Source organism: Trichosurus vulpecula, chromosome 4 (assembly GCF_011100635.1).
Source record: "Trichosurus vulpecula isolate mTriVul1 chromosome 4, mTriVul1.pri, whole genome shotgun sequence".
Taxonomy (NCBI): domain Eukaryota; kingdom Metazoa; phylum Chordata; class Mammalia; order Diprotodontia; family Phalangeridae; genus Trichosurus; species Trichosurus vulpecula.
In genome coordinates, this window is record NC_050576.1 from 399,464,962 (window position 1) to 399,487,326 (window position 22,365).

The 22,365-nt window shown below is 34.0% G+C and overlaps 1 protein-coding gene across 1 annotated transcript in view; it reads right to left on the bottom strand.

Moving 5' to 3' along the window:
- Positions 1–22,365, bottom strand: part of MRPS9 (mitochondrial ribosomal protein S9) — a 99,397-nt gene that overhangs the window by 12,415 nt on the left and 64,617 nt on the right. Inside the window, exons 5-9 of the mRNA XM_036756415.1 lie at positions 18,274–18,353; positions 8,080–8,162; positions 7,125–7,200; positions 4,790–4,958; positions 3,803–3,911 (exon numbers count right to left, since the gene is read on the bottom strand). Coding sequence (XP_036612310.1) covers positions 3,803–3,911; positions 4,790–4,958; positions 7,125–7,200; positions 8,080–8,162; positions 18,274–18,353 — 517 coding nt within the window. The remainder of the gene's footprint in view (positions 1–3,802; positions 3,912–4,789; positions 4,959–7,124; positions 7,201–8,079; positions 8,163–18,273; positions 18,354–22,365) is intronic.

Sequence of the window (22,365 nt, forward strand, 5' to 3'; positions counted from 1 at the left end):
CATCCACATCCAGACAGAGAAATATGGAATCTGAATGTAGATTGAAGCATACTATTTGTTCTCTTTTTTTGTTTATAAAACAATATATATATATATGTTCAGTTTATAAAACTGAACACATCAAAAGATGTTTTTGCTTTCTCACAGTTCCTCTCATACATTCTAATTCTTCTATACAGCATGACTAATGTGAAAATATGTTTAGTATGAATATATATGTAGAGCCTATACTGGATTTCATGCTGTCTTGGAGAGGGGGGAGGAGCAAGGGGAGGGAGGCAGAGAAAATTTAAAACTTATGGAAGTGAATGCTTCAAGCTAAAAATAAATAAATGTATAAAAAAAGGAATATAAATTAAAATGTCTTAATATTATCATTAAAATAGCTTTTATTACATAGACCCCCTGTAAAGATTTAAGAAATCCCTGAGGTCCCCAGACCACATTACTGTTATAGATATTCACTAGCCTTTCCTATATCACTTTAATTCGCATTTTCTAGCTGAAGAATTTAGTTTAATGAGCTTGAACAGTGACAAACTATTGTTATTATTATTGATATTAAGAGTTCACATTTATATAGCACTTTACACAGGAATAGAGAACTTCCAGGTTAGGAAAGACCATCTTACAGACTTGTCTAGAGTTCTGAGGGGTTAAATGACTTACCCAAGGTCACATAGCCAAGATGTAAGAGAGATAGGACTTGAACCCAGGTTCTACTGATTTTGTGACTGGCTCACTCTCCACAAGGCCAAGCTAGCTCTAACAGCACTTTATATACACTACCTCAGCTGATTCTTACAGTAAGCAAATGAGAGAGGTACCACAAATATTACTATTCCCATTTTATAGATCAATAAGGTTCAAAGGGGCAGCATATGAACCCAGTTCTTGACTGAATCCAAGTCCAGTGAGATTTCCAGAACACTTTTAAATGCTGGTTTTAGAGTTAGGAGGCCTGGGACCAATTAGCCGCTTTGCCAATGATGTGTTACTTCGGGACCTCTCAGCTCTTTAGTTTCCAAACTATTCCAAATTAGGCCCTTTAAGATCTCTTTAAACTCTAGATATGTGACTCTCTACTGCCTCTTACAGGAAATTAATTTGGGCATTATTTATAGTTTTATTTCAAAAGATATACTAACCTAAGTAATACCTTCTGCCTTGTTCATAACTGCCCTGTTCTTAACTGGCCTTCAGTGAAAAAAATTATTTGAAAGAACAATGAGTTTTAGGAACTCAGGAATTACCTATGTAGTTTATGTATACTTGTGAAATATAAAATGTAATAAAATTAAGAATACCTCACTTCGGGGCTGCTAGGTGGCGCAGCAAGTAGAGCACCAGCCCTGGAGTCTGGAGGACCTGAGTTCAAAGCTGACCTCAGATACTTGACACACTTACTAGCTGTGTGACCTTGGGCAAATCACTTAACCCCAATTGCCCTGCCTTCCCCCTTCCAAAAAAAAAAGAAAAAAAGAATACCTCATTTCAACTATAATTGATAAAAAATGGGAACATGGTAATAAACAATGAGTTGCCAATTTGTTGGCAAACAAAGATTTTCAATTCTCATTATTCCAGGGAGAAAGGGAAAGAAAAGGAAGGAGAGAAGGAGGGAAAGAAAAAGGATACTGGCCCCTAAACTGACAAAAAGTAAGCTACTGGAATGTTTTTTAAAATGCACAGAAGAGAAGGGGAAGTTCAGAAGAAAGCACAGATAAGGATAGCTTTTAAAGTAATTAGTTCCAATTTATTACTTTTTTGAAAAGTATCATAAAACGAAGATTAGTGATTTCATTTACAATCTTTTTTCTATTCTGTTACGTATATGGAAATAAGTATATTTTGTGTGCACTTAAGTTCAGAATTTTTAAAAATTAAACATAAAAAACTACAACTACCACAAAAACAAACCTGGGGCACCAAGGACTCCAGGGTCAAGATACAATATGAGTTGACTGTAAGATCTGAAGACTTTGGGGGCTACTAGGATACGTGCAAATGAAGTTTAGGTCTAGTGTACTTATTTGTAATTTGCCTTTTTTGGATAAAAGCAGCAGCAATTCATATTTATATCATATTTTACAAGGTATGTTCATTGCAAAAAACTTGCGGGATAGGTGCTACATTATTATCCTCTTATTATAAACAAGAAAACTGAAGATTAGCAAAATGAAGGGAGTCCTAGATCATACAACTATTAAGCAGCACAGCCAGGATGGAAATCCCAGGTCTTCAGAGCATCCCCTGCATCATCCCCCGCCTCCCCATAACTATGTCTCAAGTTGTCTTTTTAAAAATTCCAAACCTGGTACACTGGCACAATCTTCTGTACATGGTAAGTGCTCAAATAAGTTTCTGCCTATTTGACTGACTGAAGCAAAAGGACTGACTGCAGAACGTTTGGTTTATATAAGTTAGTCAGGAGACATATAGTATGATGCCTGGACGTTCTATGGAAATTTGGCTATCACCACTGAACGCATCAAAAGATAGCCTTGGATGGCCTTTGACAACAATTTATAAAAGCTCTGTGGCTGATAGGAAAGCACCATAAGAAAAGAACTCTGCCTAAGAAAGAGAACCCTGCCTAAAAACATATTTCCAGCCATATATCTACTTTCAACGGAATGTAGGCTATGTCATTTTTTTATATAGAAAACAAATAATGAAATCTTTATTGAACTTAAGTCCTGCTGAGAAATTTATAGAGGATTAAAAGGATAATACCCTTATGTAAGCACTGGGAACAGATGCCTGGCATTCTCAATTGACTGTACAGCCCAAGACGCTTTAAAAAACAAGGAGACAAAATAAGGGATCAGTCAGAACTTCTATTCTAGTGAATAAGCTCACTTTCCTTTGGATGTCCTATAAAGTAGGAGCTTAGAAAGAAGGTCCTTATGTACACTGATTTGCTCAAAAAGAAGTAATAATGATATTAATAAAATGTTTCTTGAATTGAATTTATATAGTGCTCTAGTGTTTGCATTATAACGAGCATTTAATCTTTACACATCAACACTGTGAGGTAGGTACCACAGGTATTATTACCTCCATTTTACTGATGAGGAAACAGGTTCAAGGGGTTAAGTAACATCTCAATATCCATTGTAAAACTAGTGGGAATTGGCAGAGGAAACCAAACTCAGGTTTTCCTGACTCCAAGTCTAGCGCTCCTACTACTCAACCATGATGTGTCTCAAGCAAAGCTACATCCTTTTATGGTTTGTATTTATTTCCTTCCAGATTATATACAACTGAAAAAAATGTAATTGCCACAGAAAAAAAATGACACCAATTACTGCATGGGATTTGCTATTATCACAGGCCACTAAAGGACAATTTCTTTGCCAGCTCAACACATAATCAATTTTCAACACTGAATAATAAAAGCCTCTATATTTTCTAACATTTGAGAGAATCAAAGAAAAACATCCTAAGAAATAAATGGCAAGAAATTCACTGCTGCCAAGTTAAAATAGCCAAAGTTTCTCTGGAACTAAGAGAGGCAGAAATACATTTTTTGTGGACATTGGTTCAGCACATGAAGATGAAATTGACAGCTTCTAAGAATACCTAAATTCTAATAATATCTTATGAAGAATTTTAGTAGTTTATTGTACAAAATTTTTAGCGACGCCTAGGAAAATCACCCTCTCCAGCTTAATGAACTTATCTTTCTTTAAAACAAACCAAAAAAAACCCCAATGACTCACGAGAACAAGATGGGAACTTACTCTGAAAGTGATCAAAGGAGCTTCATATTAAAAAGCAAGCCAAAACCAGAACTTACCTGTCCTGTGTTACTGGAAAGTAAAGCAAATAATCTACCCCATTCACTTTTATTCTTCCACTTCCATGTTCATAAATCATTACTTTTGCTTTTGCAGTTTTTCTTTTGCCTTAAAGATAGAAAGTTATTATTAGTGGACTCTTAAGTTCACTTTGGACTTTTTTAAAAGTAATATATAATGCTGAATAATCCTTGCACTAAATTCAACTAGAAGAGGGCAGATTACCTTGAAAGTTTTCAAAATTGTTTAAGGAGCTATATTTATATTTTTCATCCCTGAAATCATTACTTGGGAAAAATATGTTTAATATATCATCATCAACCCAGGGGAGTCTCCTTTTTTCTGTACATCTTTTTTCAGATGTATTTCACAGTTAACAAAAAAATTAAGAGATTTGTTTTTATAAAATTAAAATTACTAAAGTAAAACTGTATTTAGTAAAAAAAAATGTCTTTCAGAAAACCATCTGTAAAAATGGAAAGAATCATCAGGACAAAGTTGAAAATACGAAGTTTAAAAGAAGACTCAAAAGAAATGCTGTAGTTTCTGCTATCTAGTGCTTAATGAACTCTGGTAAGTTACTTTTTGTCAAATGTCTGTGCATAGATAAAAAAGAAAAACATCTAGGATAATATTAAAGTTAATAAGATTACTGTAAATGATTAGTAAATAAATTTCACCACAGTGGTCATGTGGATTTATTATACATAGTCATTTTATGGAAGAGAGATTTATTTTAAATATTTTATTTGCTCTGTCAGCTGAAAAAGAGATATGTATAATATTAACAGGTTCATATAATATTACAGGCACGTGTTGATATTTCCCTTGGGATGTTATTATGTACAGTTTTTTTCGGAGACACTATCTTTAGCACAATCTTAGGAATAAGGGAAATGTTAAATGAACATCAGGGATGGATGATAAACGAAAAAGTTACTTTTCTATTTGAGTTTATCTTCCTGTAACCGAAAAAGAGTAACTACCTTCCCCACTGCTGTAGGCCATTCCTTGCTCATCACATTGTAGAGGCTCAATCAGCTTCTTTTTGGACTGAACAGGTATAGCTTTACGAAACTTGTGTATGTATTCTTCTTCAGTGCTACCACATGGCAATGTCAATAACCTTTCCAGTAGTAGAATGAACCGCATATGCTGTAGACAATAAAAATTCATTAGAAGATGCAAGTGTAATTGCATTTGCTAAAATTTTCTATTTTTATATCCCTGATCTTTCCTATGTTGCTTTTCTTGATGAATTGTGACAGGATGACACTTTTGCATCCGCATGCTGCTTTTAAAGCTGCACACAGATGCATCTTATTCTAGGGGCCTGAAAATATTGAACCCATCCCTTAACAAACAACGAAGTATTCCACTCAAAGAAAAAAACCCTTTGTAATACAGCATTGTAATGTTAGAATGATGTTTCTATTAATTTTCAAAGAAAACATATGGGTGATCTTAAATATGATTCTAATTCTTTTATTAGAATCGCATCAAGAAAAGCTTTGCAAGTCTTTTCCATAAGTTATGTACATTGAAATGGAAACAGTTTGATTTCATGAAAATGTACCTCTTAAATTATATTTTATAATACACTTGGTAAATATATCTTTGCCTGTTCAAGCTGTGTTCCTTTAATGTTTATGATTTCCTTTAAAACTGAACAATCAAGCTATTTAAAAATTCAAGAGATACTTGACTTAAAGGGCAACCTCTTGAAATAAATTATCCCTGCTACTCTGTGAGTTTTTTTTAATAGTTCTTGAACATGTGATTAGAAAGTAAACAACTTGATATTAACCCTTTACAAATGGAAGCCAAAATAACTTACCTCTAAAGTGTTAATGCAAAATCAAACAAATGTTACATGAACTCCCTAAAATATGGGTAACTCTGCCCTGTGTTACTCAAAAAATTCTCACAAAATTTTTTCAAACTTAAAAATTTCATTAATTTACATAGAAAAATTATTACCAAGAGCATTTCCACAAGAGTCAATATTCTGTTGTGTCACAACTCTGAACAGTTCCTAGTGACATATGAAATAATGCCAATAATATCAAAGGTAGACAACCAAGAGCGTCACGATAATCAACATGTCACCCCTTTTATAGTTGGATTTAACTCTATTTCCTCTTATATGCTCTCAATCCCTATCATTTATTTCTTCTCTTTTCCTTCTTTTTTGTCTACACCTGGCATCTGCAGAGATTACTTAGTCCTGCTACTGAGACTAAGGGACGCAATAGTTGCTGGGCCTCCCACATTTTAGTTTGTCCCACTGCACACATACTAGAAGGTGCAGAAGTCACATTGGTGTATATTTTACGATACACCTTAGAATGCTTAAAAATTGAAAACACATATTCATAAAATGCGAGACAGCAAGAATATGCAGCTAACAATGAAATGATCCTCTGAAAGAATAAGGCAATGCAGATTTTTTTTAAAAAGAAAGCTCCAAGAGTACCAGAACTGAATTGTAATTTTGGCTAAAGAAAACAAGTCTAGTTTTAATACTAACCAAACTCCTGACATTAAGCAAGCCACAACTTCTTTATTCCTCTATTCAATTTATCAAATACAAATAACAATAATTCAACCTAAAGTGAAAATATAATAAAACACATATTATGTGTTGAGAAAGTTAAGTGTTAATAGTATTTTTTCAAAATACCATTTGTTTTGTACAGAGCCATAAAGCTAGACAGCTAAATTTGATGTCCAGCCCTCTCTCAGTTTATGAACTATAGAATTCCTTCTGACAAATTTGAGTATGGAAGAAACATGAACTATTGAGTATGGAGTATTTATAGTATAAGGTTTCCTACAGCTATATGGAAAAGATTTGGAAAGATTTAACAGCATGTAATAAAGATAGAAATAATAAAAAATATAGTAGTCTAAACCATAGATAGCACAAAGTTTTCCCCCCTTATCTTTTTAACCTATGTATTATATATAATAGTACCTATGTATTGTATATAATAGTACCTTATTACTTACTGTTAGCCAACATAAACTAGCTAATGTAACAGACTTATATGTGAATAATCACATCTGCTGCATTCACCAAAGTATTAGATGATGTTGGGGGTATTGATGAAGGGAGTATCTGGAAAACACCCGTGCCATTTTTCAAACCACAGATAAGGTCTTACCAAGGCAGAAACTAACTGTAAATGTTTAAAAAAGAGGAAAATTTTCTTAGGAGCACCTGCCTCTGAGGAATATTTCTATTGGGTTCCTAAATACCACATGTGTCTGCTTTCTTATGACACAGGTCCCCTTAAATTAAAAAGATTAATTACTCACATCTTGATCTGACAGTTTTTCCACTAACATTTCTTCTAGTTCCTCCTTAATCAGCCATCTGCTGCCAATCAGGTCTCTGTTAAAATATCACATATATTCTCATTTTAATTAACCATGCAATTAGAGTTATATCACAAAGGACCACACATACAGTCATGCATGATTCTGAAAAAACATTTTTATACCATAAAAGAGTATGACTTCATTCAAATATCAGGCAATTGACATCAGCTTAAGGCGTTACTGTTTTGCCAATGTACTTGAAGAATGAGATCTTTATACCTTTAGTTATCTTACTGTATAAAAAAATCAAATGAGTAAAGTAACATATTTGCAATTAAAGGTTATCCTAAAGTCTTACAAAATTCAGTTTTGCTTGTTTTATAACTAAAAATTACTTTAGGATCAAACATGAAACACCAATGGACAAAAAAGTTCTTTTTAGAAATTAAGAAAAATTAAGGTTATTAAGCAAATGCTAAAAAAATAAAATCAATGCAGTGCCAAGGGCAATGAAGACAATGACATGCAAAATCAAATGAAGGTGTGTTCAAAGACTTTATGCACAAAAATACAAAAAAAGGGGCAGATTTAAAACTCCATTAAAGTTTACAGAGTTAATCTACCATGGCTCCTCAACCTCTACATCAAAAGATACATTCAAAGTGAGAAAAAAGCACAGGACTTAAAAATGTACATTATGTTCAAGAAGAAAGGATAGATTAAAACAAAGTATTATAAAGCCCCAGTCTTACCTATAAAACACAAATAAATCAAGGATCCAAGTACTAAAAGTCAGAATTAAATTGTAACTACAATATTTTTCCATGTAAAAATCACCTAAGATTTTGGACCCAAAGGATGATAAATTTTAAGTAATATGTCATTTTCAGGCTTTAGAAAAAGTACAAGTTTTAATGCAAAGTATGTATCTTAACTCAAGAGAGAAACTTACTGTTTATTTTTTTGTGGCAATAAACCTTTGGCTGTCAGGTGATCTGAGGATTTGTCTAGGTGTAATATCATTCCATATACTTCCTAGAATATGAGGAAGGACCAGGTTAAAATATTAACTATTTTAACTATTCCATATTTTCCAGTATATGCTATATTTAAACTTTTAAAAAGGGCCATCTGTTAGTCACTATGCAGACACAGAAAAGTGGATCAATACAGTATTCTTGCCTTAAATGAGAAGGCTGGCCTTTACTATTAAAGAGGACTTAGTTAATATACACAGCACGTACCTTGACTTGTTTTTAAAGTTATGTAAAAATATTCACTAGCTTTCATTTCAATAAATTTTTGTACAGAACAAATCTACTTGTTTCTCATGATCCTTATGAAGAAGTGCCAGCCTAAATCATTACAACTGTAACAACCAGGATGTATATTCTTGGGAAGAGAGGTGGTTGTGGTTAAATAAAAAATACAAAACTAAATTAATTTTAAATGGAGAATTTATCAAAATAAAGTTCTGTAGATTACAAATGTATATTCTGACTTGCACAACTTTTATTTTAAAAAGGTATATTCTGTTAAATTTGTTTTCCATTTTGCTCTGTATTTTACTGCTACATTTTGGAACCATGTCTTTGCACGCAAGATACCTAAACAACATATACAGTCTTTGTGCAGTTTTAGGCCGCAATAATTTAATTAAGCCTTAATAGCTTAAAACTGCACAAAGACTTTAGGGCATCTTTTATTGTTTCTTTGTTTTTTTCCAGAGGGAAGAGGAAAGGCAATCGGGGTTAAGTGACTTGCCCAAGGTCACACAGCTAGTAAGTATCAAGTGTCTGAGGCCACATTTGAACTCCGGTCCTCCTGACTCCAGGGGTGGTGCTGTATTCACTGTACCACAGAGCTGCCCCTGGGCATCTTTTATAAAATACTTATGATGCAAGTACGGTAGTGTTTGCCAACATGAAGGGTAATACAATGATAAGCCTTTCTTGGATTATCTCCTATGCTTACTTGGAGCAGTCATGTGCAGGAAAACACTGAATAAAAATATTGGTAAATTTTAAGAGTTACATGATTTTCTGTAGAAAATCTTCAACGTTAACCTTCCCATAGTCAACCAGAAAATCTGTCCTTGCCTTGAAACATATCAAGACTTAAATGTTCATTTATTAAATCTCAATTAGGACTATATCTACTTCCACAATATAGTAAAACATTCAGACTTTTGGAACAACTCTGAACCCTAAAATAGCTCCACTCCCCACATTTCTAATCTTCGAACAACCATCAACAAAAATATGTATAATCATGATAATAATAACAATTGAGATTTGAACCCAGATCTCCTGACTGAATTCAGGGCTCTTTCAATTACACTACATTGCATCTCCCACAGAATTAAGACCAGAATATATTTATTTCTGATAAAGAAGGAAAAGAGTATTCTAATTGTTAATGTTCATAAAAGGCCTGCCAATAAGTACAAGAAGTCAAAAGAGAGAGAAAAGACAGGAAAACAAAAGAGCAAAAAAGGAAAAGAAGATAAAAACATTGGAAGCGATGGCAGAAATGACAGCAATGATAAAGTATAGATAATGACAGTGAGGAGACAAAAACATATAATTCAGAATAATATCTTTTTATTCTGAGGGCTAAATTCAACAAACATTCACTAATGACCTACTACATGTAATGCAGGTTGCTAGTTACCAGGGATACAAAGAGTAAGAACTGCCAGTCTCCACCCATAAGGAACATTGAATCTAGAGGGATAAGGCATGGGCTGTCATTATTTGTATGTGTTAAAAATATGATTAATTGCATAGGCCTATGATTAAGGTCAAACATAGTGGCATAAGACATCCAGGGGAGAGGGATTTCTTCCAGCTGGGAATGAGATATTTAAAGGACAAGCAAGTTCTGAAGTTGCATCCGAGGTAGACTCTGAAGAATGAAAAGTATTTCAGATGGGGGCGATATGAGCGAGGAAAGTCTGTTCTGGTATAATCCGGGGGAGCCTTGACTCCACTTGGCTGAAATGTAGATTTCAGGAAGGAGAACAGTATGGAATAAGGAAAGAAAGGCAGTCTAAGGTCAGACTGTGGTGGGCCTTGAACATCAGGCTTAGGAGTTCGCACGGTATTCAGCGGACGATGGGCAAGACACTAAAGATTCTGAAAGAAGGAAACAACGTGATCAGCTTGGAGGAACACTGAGTGCACGATGGCAATCACTTATAAAGCGCGGCGCGGTGAAAAGAGCGCATAACCAGAGGGGTCAGACTCGACGACGATGTCAGGAATAGAACTGCTCCGTAACAATGGGCAGGTATGACATTTAGCCTCTCAGTCTTAGTGTCCTTATCGTATCAAATGGGAATACTGACAGCGTCCTGTGGAGAAAAGCATTTTGCAAACCTTAAAGCATCATACAAATATAAATAATTATTACTCACATTATCTCATCTGATCCTCACAACTCCAGGATGAAGGCACATGGAAGCATTACTATTCCCACTTTGCATTTTAAGAAACTGAATCTTAAGAGATTTGAAGTAACTAATACATGGTTTCTCAGCTATATCTTCTGACTGAACCTCAGTCCACTATTCTCTCTTCCTCCTATATCACTGTTCCACACCATTACCACTTTATATCTGCATCTCTAGCTGCAGTAAAATATAGTATAATAATTGAAGAAGGTAGAGAATGAATATTTAAAATGATTTCCATAAAATAAAGAATATGCCAATCAGTAACACTAACTTTTCCAGAATCATTAATTCCCTAAAGGTGCTGAGGTTTTACTGAGTTTATTTTTATGTTTAATACGCTTTTAATTTTCAAAGGATATAAAGAAGCTTTCAACCTTACAAATCGAACTGGAACAGTATGCCAAAAAAAAATTCTATGTACCTCTGAAAAATATAAAGGGATTAATTCTCAAATGTTCTGATAAAGTAAAGAACCAGATAAAGATAAAATGTATAATTATATAATCCTACACCTTTGAGGTAGGCGAAGTGCAAAAAGTACTTTATAGCTAGAGACTGTCTGCCTAAGGACATCCTGTCAGCCTGGAAGACCCCAACTAATTCTCTACAGCTTTTATGGCAGGAGGTAGAGAGATTTTTACTTTATCTTAAAAAATCCACAGTCTTTAGACTTTGTGGGATTATAGAAGTTAAAGCCATCAAAAGGCCTTCTAAATATCAGTTTAGGAAACTGGAAACAATTTAGCAATCAAAAAGATATACATCAATCAATCAATAAAATTTATTGAGAACCTACTATGTGTCAGGTCCTGAGCATGCATTATTAGTGCACAGCAGATAATATATTGCTGTTATCTAAAACCAACTAGAGAAGTATGACACTCTCCACTATTTTAGAACTTTATCGTATTTTTCTTCAGATATGAAGCAGTAATAGTAGCAAAAGCAAGAATTTTACTTGTTTTACTAGAATATGAAAGTTCACAACAGGAACTCTGTTGACAGAATTATCTGAAATACGTATTTTATCTATGTGATATCTATCTAAAAACAAGTATGTTCTTAAATTTTTCTTTCCACTGCTGTATTTTGAAACAAGCAGAGCATGTGTATATGAATGAATCTGACATCTGTCAATTTGGCAAGAATAAGGATGGTAGAACAACAATGTGCGCATCTTAATTTTTTTTACATTCTAAAACACTACGCATTTTAGATACATTCAGATGATTATTTCACCAAAATTAATTTAATAATTGTTAAGTACCAGTATGATTCTGGAACCCATAAGATATGATTTTTGTATTCAGGGTACTGATGAATAAACAAGTGATATAACATATTATAGCTATTCTTCCTTTCTACATACTGAAGTTTTTCCTCAAATTTTACTTGGTTAGAGGACACAGTACACTAAACAGTAGATTATATAGCCTCAAGTCCCCAAAGAGATGTCCTAATCTACATCAAAAGAACCCTGAGAGGATAAAATATGTCAAGAAGTATAAAAATCAAAAAATTTCACTGGCAATTTCTCCTACATCATTTGGTTTCCACTTAGTTTTTACAGGGACGCTAGAGAATTAGTATGAATACTCTTACAATAAGTTTATATACTGTATTTAGTAGTATAATTTTCAAATATGACAGAAATAACCCAGATGTGAAATGCTGAATCATTAATCACAGTCATGATTAATATTTCATAAAATCAAAGCAAGCCTATCCACCCCTAGTGTCATCAGATTTCCATAATGTATGAATCAAATTTAGAAGGTGTCTGATTTGAAAATACCAGATGCTCAGGTTGCAAAAAAGGAATGCTCAAAAACTATACCCAAGAACAGAGCATTATTTCACTTTACAATTTAATTTTTTTTAATATTAATCATGTGGAAATTATGATTTTAGAAAGAATAAACAAGCAATATTAGGTGGGAGGGGAAAAGCTAGCTGTATTTTTATACTTAAACAGTATTTTAATATTAACATTTTTGAGATAATATCTTCCAAAATTAAACAGAAAAGTAACATTTAAAATTTAAAGATTACAGAAGAGATTCTAGAAATGCTATATGGTTTCAAAGCACTACACTGAATTCCTTGAGGTTTTGGTCAGTGGTACTCACATAACCAAATGAAAAAATGTAAGAACAAATAAAACCCATTTATCACAAAATCAATAAGGGTTTAGTTAATTACTAAAAGCTCTAAATGACAGAGCTCTACTGATGGCTATTAGTATCATTTTATTAACTATAAACTGCTAATCTATTCAGCGCTTGTTGGGACATCACAAACAAAGCCTTTTATGTAGGTTATATAGTAAAAATAAAAATACTCTGGGGAAATATATGCCCACTAGGAATAATACACTTTTAACTCAGGCCCATATATTTTTGTTTCTCAAATTAAAGGCTAATTATTTACTACATTAACAACTGCGCAAGTATAACACAACTAACTTGTTTAAAGTAAAAGTAACAGGCTTCAGGATAAGTCAATCTTCAAATAACAAACTCTCTTAAATAAATTTAAAATGTAATTCAACTTGCACAAGTTCAATGAACACAAATTTTAGGAATTTACCTGACAAAACAGATATGCTGTTTTTTTAGTTATAATGTGTGAGCATGCATATTGGCACCAATTGCTGCATACTGGCAAACCGGTCAAAGTATGCTGATGCACTGTATGTTTTAATTTTGAGGCTATGCATCCTCTGTTAATACACTGTTTATTGTAACCTTGAGGCCAAAAACCCAGCCTGAAGGTAGAATACACCTCTCAACAATTTCAGATAAGCATTCTCCTTCCTTCCTTGACCTTGTTATAAAATCTCCCTCACTACCATTTTTTCCTAGCAAAAAGTGAGCAAGGTATAAGCAGTTTTGCAACATGTGTATGATGCTGTACATTCTGTATAAGGTTCTATTTGTAGAGTTAATGAGTATGAGCCATAAAATAATATTTCCTCATTTTCCTGAGCTCCTAAAGCAATTAAAAAAAATTAAAATGTGTCTTTTAGTTCCCTTTTCCTCTCAGAATACTAGTAACTTTTTTTTAAAGAAAAAACACTTTGTATACTGATATTTTGTTAAAATTGAAATACTAGCATTTTCCAAAGTTATAAATAACTGATTTACCAACGTCTTGTTCTGTAAGATTGTCTTCCTCCCCCAACTCCAATATTCCTCTGCTTCTATACAAAACATGGCTCATTCTGAACAACTTAACTGTTTTGGCCCAAAGTACCTCATGGCAGTCAGTGTGGCAAAGTTTCCATATAATTAGAGCTGTCCTAAAATGGAAGGACATCCTCCAGAAAGAAGCCAGCTCCCCTTTACTCGATATTTTCAAGCAGAAGGTGAATGATCAACCTCTTCTCAGAGATGTTGTAAAGGATGGACCTACTCTATGGGTATTTGTCCAAGACCTTTTTAAGTTTTCTTAAAACAGCAGAAATTCATATCTTCCTGCAAGTTATATATTTTAGAATCCATTTGCCCACAGGTTGTATTAGATGACCTCTTGGGCCTATCTCAACTAAGAGTTTCTGTGAATCAATGCTTCTGTTGGTCCCAGCATCTCTTACCTACCATCCTCTTTCTTAGGGCTATTGTATGCATATATATCCTCTTGAACCCTCTTTATTCTCTAAACCCCTCTTCACTGGTTTCAGAAAATTTTCTAATTCTCTCTCACTAACCTGAGTTCATTTTTTGATTTCTAATTGACTCTAATCATGCCTGAAAAACATAAAAGGGATGCACGGTATATATCTGTTTCAAGAAAATAGAAGGCTATAAGTTTTGAAGTAATAGAGAAAAAAAATTAGTATCATCAACCTCAAAAGTACTTCAAAGTTCTGAGAAGTATCTTTAGAATTCCCATAAGTCTCTTCTTGATTCCTCATCTTCTTTTATCCATCAATATTTTTCCTTAATCACCAACCAGTCTTCAAGATTTCAATTCCATTTTTAAAAATATTAGTCACTAATACTAAAAAATTACTAATACTAAAATACTATTATTTTTCCCCATCATAAATGCATAGTATTTCCAGTATATGGTAAGTTAAATAGGCTTAGAATTTAACCACCACTTATAACAGCAGTTCCCTACAAAAACCAAAACCAAAATTATAATTAACTTTTAGAAAACAAGCCCATTTACAAATTAAGAGACTTCGCACGTAAGCAGCATCCTAATTAATTTATATTTCTGACCTTGTATTTTCCTACTCCTCATAACAATCCTTTGTCAGTCTCAAAAAAAAAGTGATAGGATGCTTTAATAACCCAAGAGAAAATACAACTTCAATAAAGTAATACTCTACCTGCTATCTTTTCACTATCCCTCAGCCCACATCAAAATAAGGCTCACTACCATGTCTAGTTAATCTGTAGTTGGTGAAGGTTAGACATTGAGAAGCTAACAAAATATAAAAATCATTTAAGGGAGTGCCCTTGATTTCAGGGCTGCACATCGAAACATTAGCTGCTATGCCCAAGTACCAACACAGGTTGAAAATAACGTGTAAATTTATAAAATAATTTTTCAGTTTAGAGAAAGTATTGTTTTAGGTATAAATTTATTATTGCATAATTAAATCAAGCAATAAGCAAACTGCATCCTTCTTTCAGAAAAACCTCCTAGCAGAACATGGACATCACTATATGTGATCAAAATCCTTCCTGTTGGCCTGCTACTACATCAAACATATTACATGTTCCCAGGCTACAACGTGGGAAAAACACTTACTTTTGTATATCGAATTTTAAGACCAGGAAAAGAGCTATGTCAACACAACACAAAAACTGTTATTAGTTTCAGATCTGTTTAATAAGTCACAATCTGAAAGGGACTAATTCTTTTAACTGTGCAATGATAACTCTTACATCCACCTTCCCCAAGCCAGAGCTAACAATGGGAACAAAAAGGATAAATGAATACAAAAGATAGCAAGTCTTACTTTGTGTATAAAAGGCTCAGTTAAATATAAAACAAATTTTGTAAGCTGTAGAGTTCATATGTTTATTCAGTAAAGTTTGATAAGCAAAAGAAATGATGCTGGTGAAATGATAGTTATAAATTTAGTAAAATGTGTGATGCATTATATTCAATTGGCACATATCTAGATTAGTATTTATTCAAACTTCTGAAGCATAGTATTATTACTTTTAAAATTCCATTAAAGAATTCTCTAACATTAACATTTTTTAAAATTCTAAACTACGGTTTTTCTGCTTTCACAAATACATTGGTAATTTTAAAAAATGTGAATCAACTTTACTAGAGATCAAATGTTAATCATCAAGTTTCGTATAATTGTTCAGTTGGACCTAATAACACACTGCAAAACAAAATGACGTAAACATTTTGTTTAATGAAAATGTAACTGATAAAGAACTCTCCAACAGTTAACATTCTTCTTCTACTACTGAAACTACTGCTACCATTACTACTATTATTACTTCACCTTCATATTTTATAATGTTTTGTGGTGTCTCCCTCCCAAAACCCCCCCAAAGGAGATAATACTAGTTTAAATACCATCTTACAAGCAATGAAATTGAAACTCCTAGGGTTAAGTGAATTAGATATTCCTGGTCATAAGGTTAGTAAATGACAAGAGGTGTAACATTTCAAACTCAAAGGTCAGGTTTTTCCACTACAATATGCTGTCACATAATAATTTTAACTTATATTACATTATCTAAAATTTTTAAAGTGATTTTGCAAATCTTATCTGATCCTCACAACAGCCCTGAGCTCCATAGGAAGGTACAAGTAATATTATCCCCATTATACAGATACAGAAACCAAAAGGTTATGCCTTTCCCAAGGTCATACAGCTAGTTAAATGGGAGAGCTGGGTTTCAAACCCAGGTCCTCTGACTTCAGATTTGGTATTCTTTCCACTGAACATACAAAATGAATGCCAATCAGATACAGTGTGAACTATCAGTCAAGTGATAGGGAAACATTTGACCCCTTGAGAAGCTGGTATGTTTCTTGGACAATCTTATGTGTCTTAAAATGATACAAAGAATTAAAAGTAAAGTTATACTCCTTGTAAAATGTGTAATTTCTTCATTATGATGGAATGCAACAAAACATCTTGCCCTTGGGTTGCTCTGTTTCAGCCAAAACAAATGCAAATGGCTTGTTGGATGACAGCTGTTTGATAAGGCTCCTCTACAAGACCTGCATGCTTTACTTTTTTCCGTGAAACTTGGGATGAAAGGCAGAAGGCAGGAAGAGAATTAATGTAGCATACAGTCTAAAGGCAATGCTACAACCGTGATTAAGTAGAAAAGTTAAAAGGCACAGATTTTCCACAGCTTCGCTGCGTGCAACCCATCCGTGTAACAAGTTGACAGGCCTAGCGCGTCAGCTCCATCATCCTCTCCGACAGCTAAAACGCAGCATTGCATCCCTTTTCAGAGAAAATTTGCGTCTGCACCATGAAGCGTTGTACATTATTTCTTAGCACTGCAGGGGGCTCAAGTCCATATGGAACCTTCACAAATATTACCACAGATCAAACCAGCGGCGTTTCGAGGCAGATTTGACATACCTATTTAAATGAACAGCAGGGGTCCTCGGGCTGCCTCAGGCTGTGCAGGAGAAAACCTCTGTGGAAAGCCTCGGCTGCAGCTCCATTACTCAGCAAAGACACACTCTACATTTATCATTCATTTCATTTCTGCCAGGGCAAGAAGCTCATTTGCCCAAGGTCAACAAAAAATGAAAAAAGGGTTGTTTCCCTACCCCCCCACCAAGAAATGAATGTACCTGACAAGTGGGGATTTTGTCCTCTGGGTTTGAGGAGCACATAATCTAAAGACAGGAAAGCTTTGTATAGAATAGGAATGCTTGAAATCTGATATCAGATTGGGGAGGAGAGGATGGAGTATGTTTGATAAATACTTGAGTAACTTTTGTAGAAGCATGAACTAGATAAAATAAAATTTGACAGGATGAACTTATTTTTAAATGTTCAATGGTTTCTTCCATTTATAAGTGGCCATCTTTCTACAGGACAATTCTGGGAAGTCAAAGAATTTGCACACTATCAATGTCCATAGCTGTGAAAGGACTGTTCATAATATGGCAAAATGAAGTTGGAAGTTGGAGTGTAATAAGCTAGTATCTCAGACATCATTATTATAACGGTAAATAGGGTAAAATTCCACTCATACTCATTTTTACTCATGAGTATGGAAATCTTAGATGAACAATTTAAAAATGTAATTAGATATAATTGTCTAAATTTCCCTCATGTCAAATGCCTTACTGAACCTAACAACTTTATGTTACACTATATCCCTTTTCTGCCTTGTTGCTTTACTAAACATCTTATATAATGCCTTTTTAAAAAAAACCTACCTTTTTAAGCAAGTCATAATACAAAATAAAAGAACTGGTATAAGAAATTTCAAATTACCCATTAAGAGAAAATATTTAAAAAGAAAACAAGCCATTTAATTAGAAATTCAATAAATGGCATTTATTTAAATTAATGGTAGGAATGTTAAACTTTATCTCTAAGTCTAAAATCAAAGTTCTAGGTCTTATCATTGTCCATTATTAAAATGAGTAGATAAATTTTGAAGCTTCTGAAGTAATTAGTTAATTTTGATTGTAGCTACTATTATTTATCACAGAATATGATGTACTTACGTGCATTAATGAATAATATGATGGCTTGCCAGTATAAAATAGAAAGTGAAATGGACGGCCATCTTCTCCCCATTGGATTGCTAAATGAAAAAGCCAGATGAGACAAAAAAAAAGAGAAAGAAATGTGTATCAGCTATACTGAAATGCAGCTCTAAACCATTTTATAATGCTGATTAATATTTAAAACACAAAGCTAAAAAGGAATATCACGGATATTCAGTTAAATGTTTAATAATTTAGAACCCATCTTATTTAAATTTTATTGTAATGAGAAACTGTAATATTCTAATATAATCATCCTATATATTTCATCATATGATAGATTCTTGTTATGTCTTAAATAAAAGTTTACATGAAATGGGCACTATCACATTATTACAAATAGAAATGTTAAATGTGAATTTATTAGCCTAAATGCATCCTAAAATGATAAGGATCATTATGTAGCACTAAGTGCTACATAACACATTCTTAGCAATAGAAACCATCACGATCAAATATAAGGACTTATGTGAAAAAGCTCTGAAAACTGAAGCAATATGTGAATTTGTAAAATTTTGTGAACTGAAGATCTTGCACATGCTTTTCTGTACTGTACTATTTCCCTCCGTGCAACTGTGTCAATCTACAAACTTCCCACTAAATTCGCTTTTCAAATACAAGTTCTAAAGGTGTTATTACCATGGACAAACAATTTGATATGATGAGTTCTAATATGGGGAAATTAACACAGAATTGAAAATTTTTAAAAACCCTTTAATTTGAAAATAATACTTTAAAAAAGATACTGGTGTCTAATATGAGTATAATTCCCTAATTTAGAGAATCTAGAACATTGCTGATGATAGGTGAAATTCATATAGGACTATTCATTTGCAACATTTATTACACTAAAAAAATCAGCTCCTTTAAGTTCTAATTTAGGCATTGGTATACTAGTTCTAGAACTCCTAAAAATTCTATCAAGTAAAAACCAAACTTGAACTACAGCCTAAATTGTAATATGCTTCCATGTTGCAAAATATGGCTAAAGAAATAAAATTATAGAAGAATGGGATAACAAGGTTACTTAAAGAATAGATCAATAAATATATATTAAATGTATAATCAACCAGTAAGCATTTTTTGGCTTTTTTTCCCCCAGTAAGCATTTATTAAGTACCTACTGTATGCTAGGCACTGTGCTAAGTGATAAGGATACAAAAAGAGGCAAAAGACAGTCCCTGACTTCGAGGACCATACAATCTAATGGAGGAGACAACATGTAAACAAATATATACAAAGCAAGCTACATAAAGAATTAACAGGAAATGATTTACAGAAAGAAGATACTGGAATTAAGAGAGATTGGGGAAGGCTTCCTGTAGAAGGTGAGATTTTAGTTACACCAAGAATCTACTGTGACCACAAAAGCAGAACTTTAAGGAACTTTAGAGGTCATCAGTTTTCATGTGAAATTATATTGTTAAATAAAAGTTTGTCATGAAGCTCCCCTGCATGAGTGAGCCCATGTTTAAAAATAGCCCTGTTTAAAATGTATCTGAAAGATGCAGAACAGAAGCAGGGCAAATCCACTTAAAGAAGGACATAGTAGGGAAGTGAACTTCAGGCTCCAAAAAGAAGAAAGACTTATCTTGTATAAAAGTAAATAAGAGTAGTTCATTTGGCATTACTGGGTTACTAACACAGATATCAAGAATTCTGAGTGAGGATGGGCCTCTGTAGGGACAGTAATGTCATCTTAGATGTTTTTCTTTATTAAGTAAAGTAGAAAAGGAAAAATAAACAAAAGCAACCAAAGAAAAACAAGACAGCCACTATATAAGCTTTGTGGCTGTGCGCAAAATCTACAATTACCTGCCCAGGATACCATGTTCTAGAGCCCAGATGTAACTTCATATTCTACTAAAAAGCCAATTCCTAGAAACATGCACATACCCTTCTGGGTTTAAACCTGAAAAGATACAGCCATGACTGATAAGTAAAATTCAGGCTGAAAATATTTAGGTATTCTACTTCTCTACCTGTATTGATCAATCTACAAAGAATGGATAACTAATTCAGACAGTTATTTCAAGAGACATATTTAACAGGAAAACAAGTACAGAATTCTGAATTAGCTTTCACTTCTAAGTTAGCTATCTCATTTAACAACACCTGATGACAGCGTAGGTAACTATTTGGGCCTGGCCCATCTTGTGGCATCTACCTGAATTGCTGGCCCATAACTTAAGAGCAAGTTTCTATTGAGCTTCTACCTTGTAGATTCAACCATAGCTAGTGGCAGAAATTTGCATTTTGATTAGGTATTTTAGCTCAAATATTTCTATTACTAAAATGTAGGTGGAATCCTGTTTTAATGGCCTTTGGGCTTTACTGCTAAGAACACTGAACTGCTATTAAAGAGACCTAGATTCTAATTCCAGTTCTACAACGAAGGACACTCTACCACTGAGGACAAAATCACTTAGTCCTCTGGGCCTCTGTGTTTTGTCATTTGTTGAATGAAGGGTGTGAAGGGTGTGGCCTACATGATTTCTAACCCTAACTCCTGTAGCTCTAAAACTATGAGTTAGCAGACCCTTTGGGTATTGTTGTTAAATGGCCTAAAAAGGCTAGGGATAGAGACCTGTGATTTTATTGGAATAGAGCACTCTCAGAGGAGGCATTTCCCTCTACGAAGGCACAGCAAACTCTCTAACTCAGAGAACTGCCTCAAGCATAAGAGTAAATGACTTGCTCAGGGTCACACAGCCAGTTACCATGCTGTTTCTTTCTACACTCCTTCTTACTAATATGGAAGGCTACTCATTGCTACCATATGCAGAGAAATAAACTGTAGTGCTTATTTTTAAGTATCTGGTTTCAGTTTTCAGATTTTTTTATGTAGACCAAATATTTGTAAAAAATAATTGGGAGAACAAGTGAGCAGAAGGTTACACAAAAGAGGATGTTTTGTCAATTCCAAAGCAATGCAGTATTCTTTATGCCATTTAACAAGTTTTTAAAAGCACTGTCAGTCAACAAATATTTATTAAGTGCTAATTATGTGAAAGAAGACACTGCTAAGTGCTGGGGATATCAAAGGCGAAACAGTCCTGTCCTCAAGGAACAGACATTCTAATGGGAGAGATAACATGTAAATAATTAGGTAGATACAAGATATGGACAGTGCAGATGGAAGGTAATCTGAGGGAAAGGCACTAGCATCTGGCACACGGCCTTTTGCAGAAAGTGAGACTCTAGCAGAGCCTTGAACGAAGTCAAAGAAATCAAGAGGTAGAGCCAGGGAGTCAGGGAACTCTACACAGAAGGGACAGTCACTGTCGGGGTAGGGGGGTAGCCAAGGAAGGAAGAAAGTAGAAGAGAGTATAGCAGGTGCAGGGATAATGGCCTGGAAAAGAACTGAGGGGTGGAATGAGTGGTGAGGGTGAAGAAGAGGGAATAATATTAATGTTAGAGAGACTAATTATTATTATAACTATAACCATTAATATAAACATAAAACAAAAACATAAACATAAAACAAAAATAATTACAAACATTACTATTGATAATGATGTTAAGGAGAATAAAGGAAAGGGAAAGATAGAATGGTAGAAAATTATGATCAGAGAATTATGAACAAAAAAATGGAACACTAGTGAAGGCAAGATCAAGGGGGTAACAATCCTTGTGTGTAGCTGAGGTGGAGCAAAGAAGCAAATAGGTCATGGGAATTAAATAGATTAACGAACTGGGAAGTTAAGAGTCCTTCAGGGGACATCAATGTGTATGTTGAAATCCTCTAGCATGAAGGCAGAATTGGGGAGGAAAGAAAGATTGTGAGTCAGGCAGTGACACATTAAGGAAAGGAGAATGTCTAGGATCTAGACTGGATGCTAAATGTCAACAGTGGAACCATGAAGGAGGAGAGTTCCTTAGTGGAGCAGGTAGGAAGTAGGAAAGTGGTAATGGAGTACAAGGAGTGTTTTAATTGCACCTCTAGACCAGTGAGTTGGGGATTTGAATGCACAGCCAGTACAGGAAAAAGTAGCAAGGAAGAAGTGGTGACATCAGGAGGTGAGCCATGTCTGAGTTAGGACCAACAAG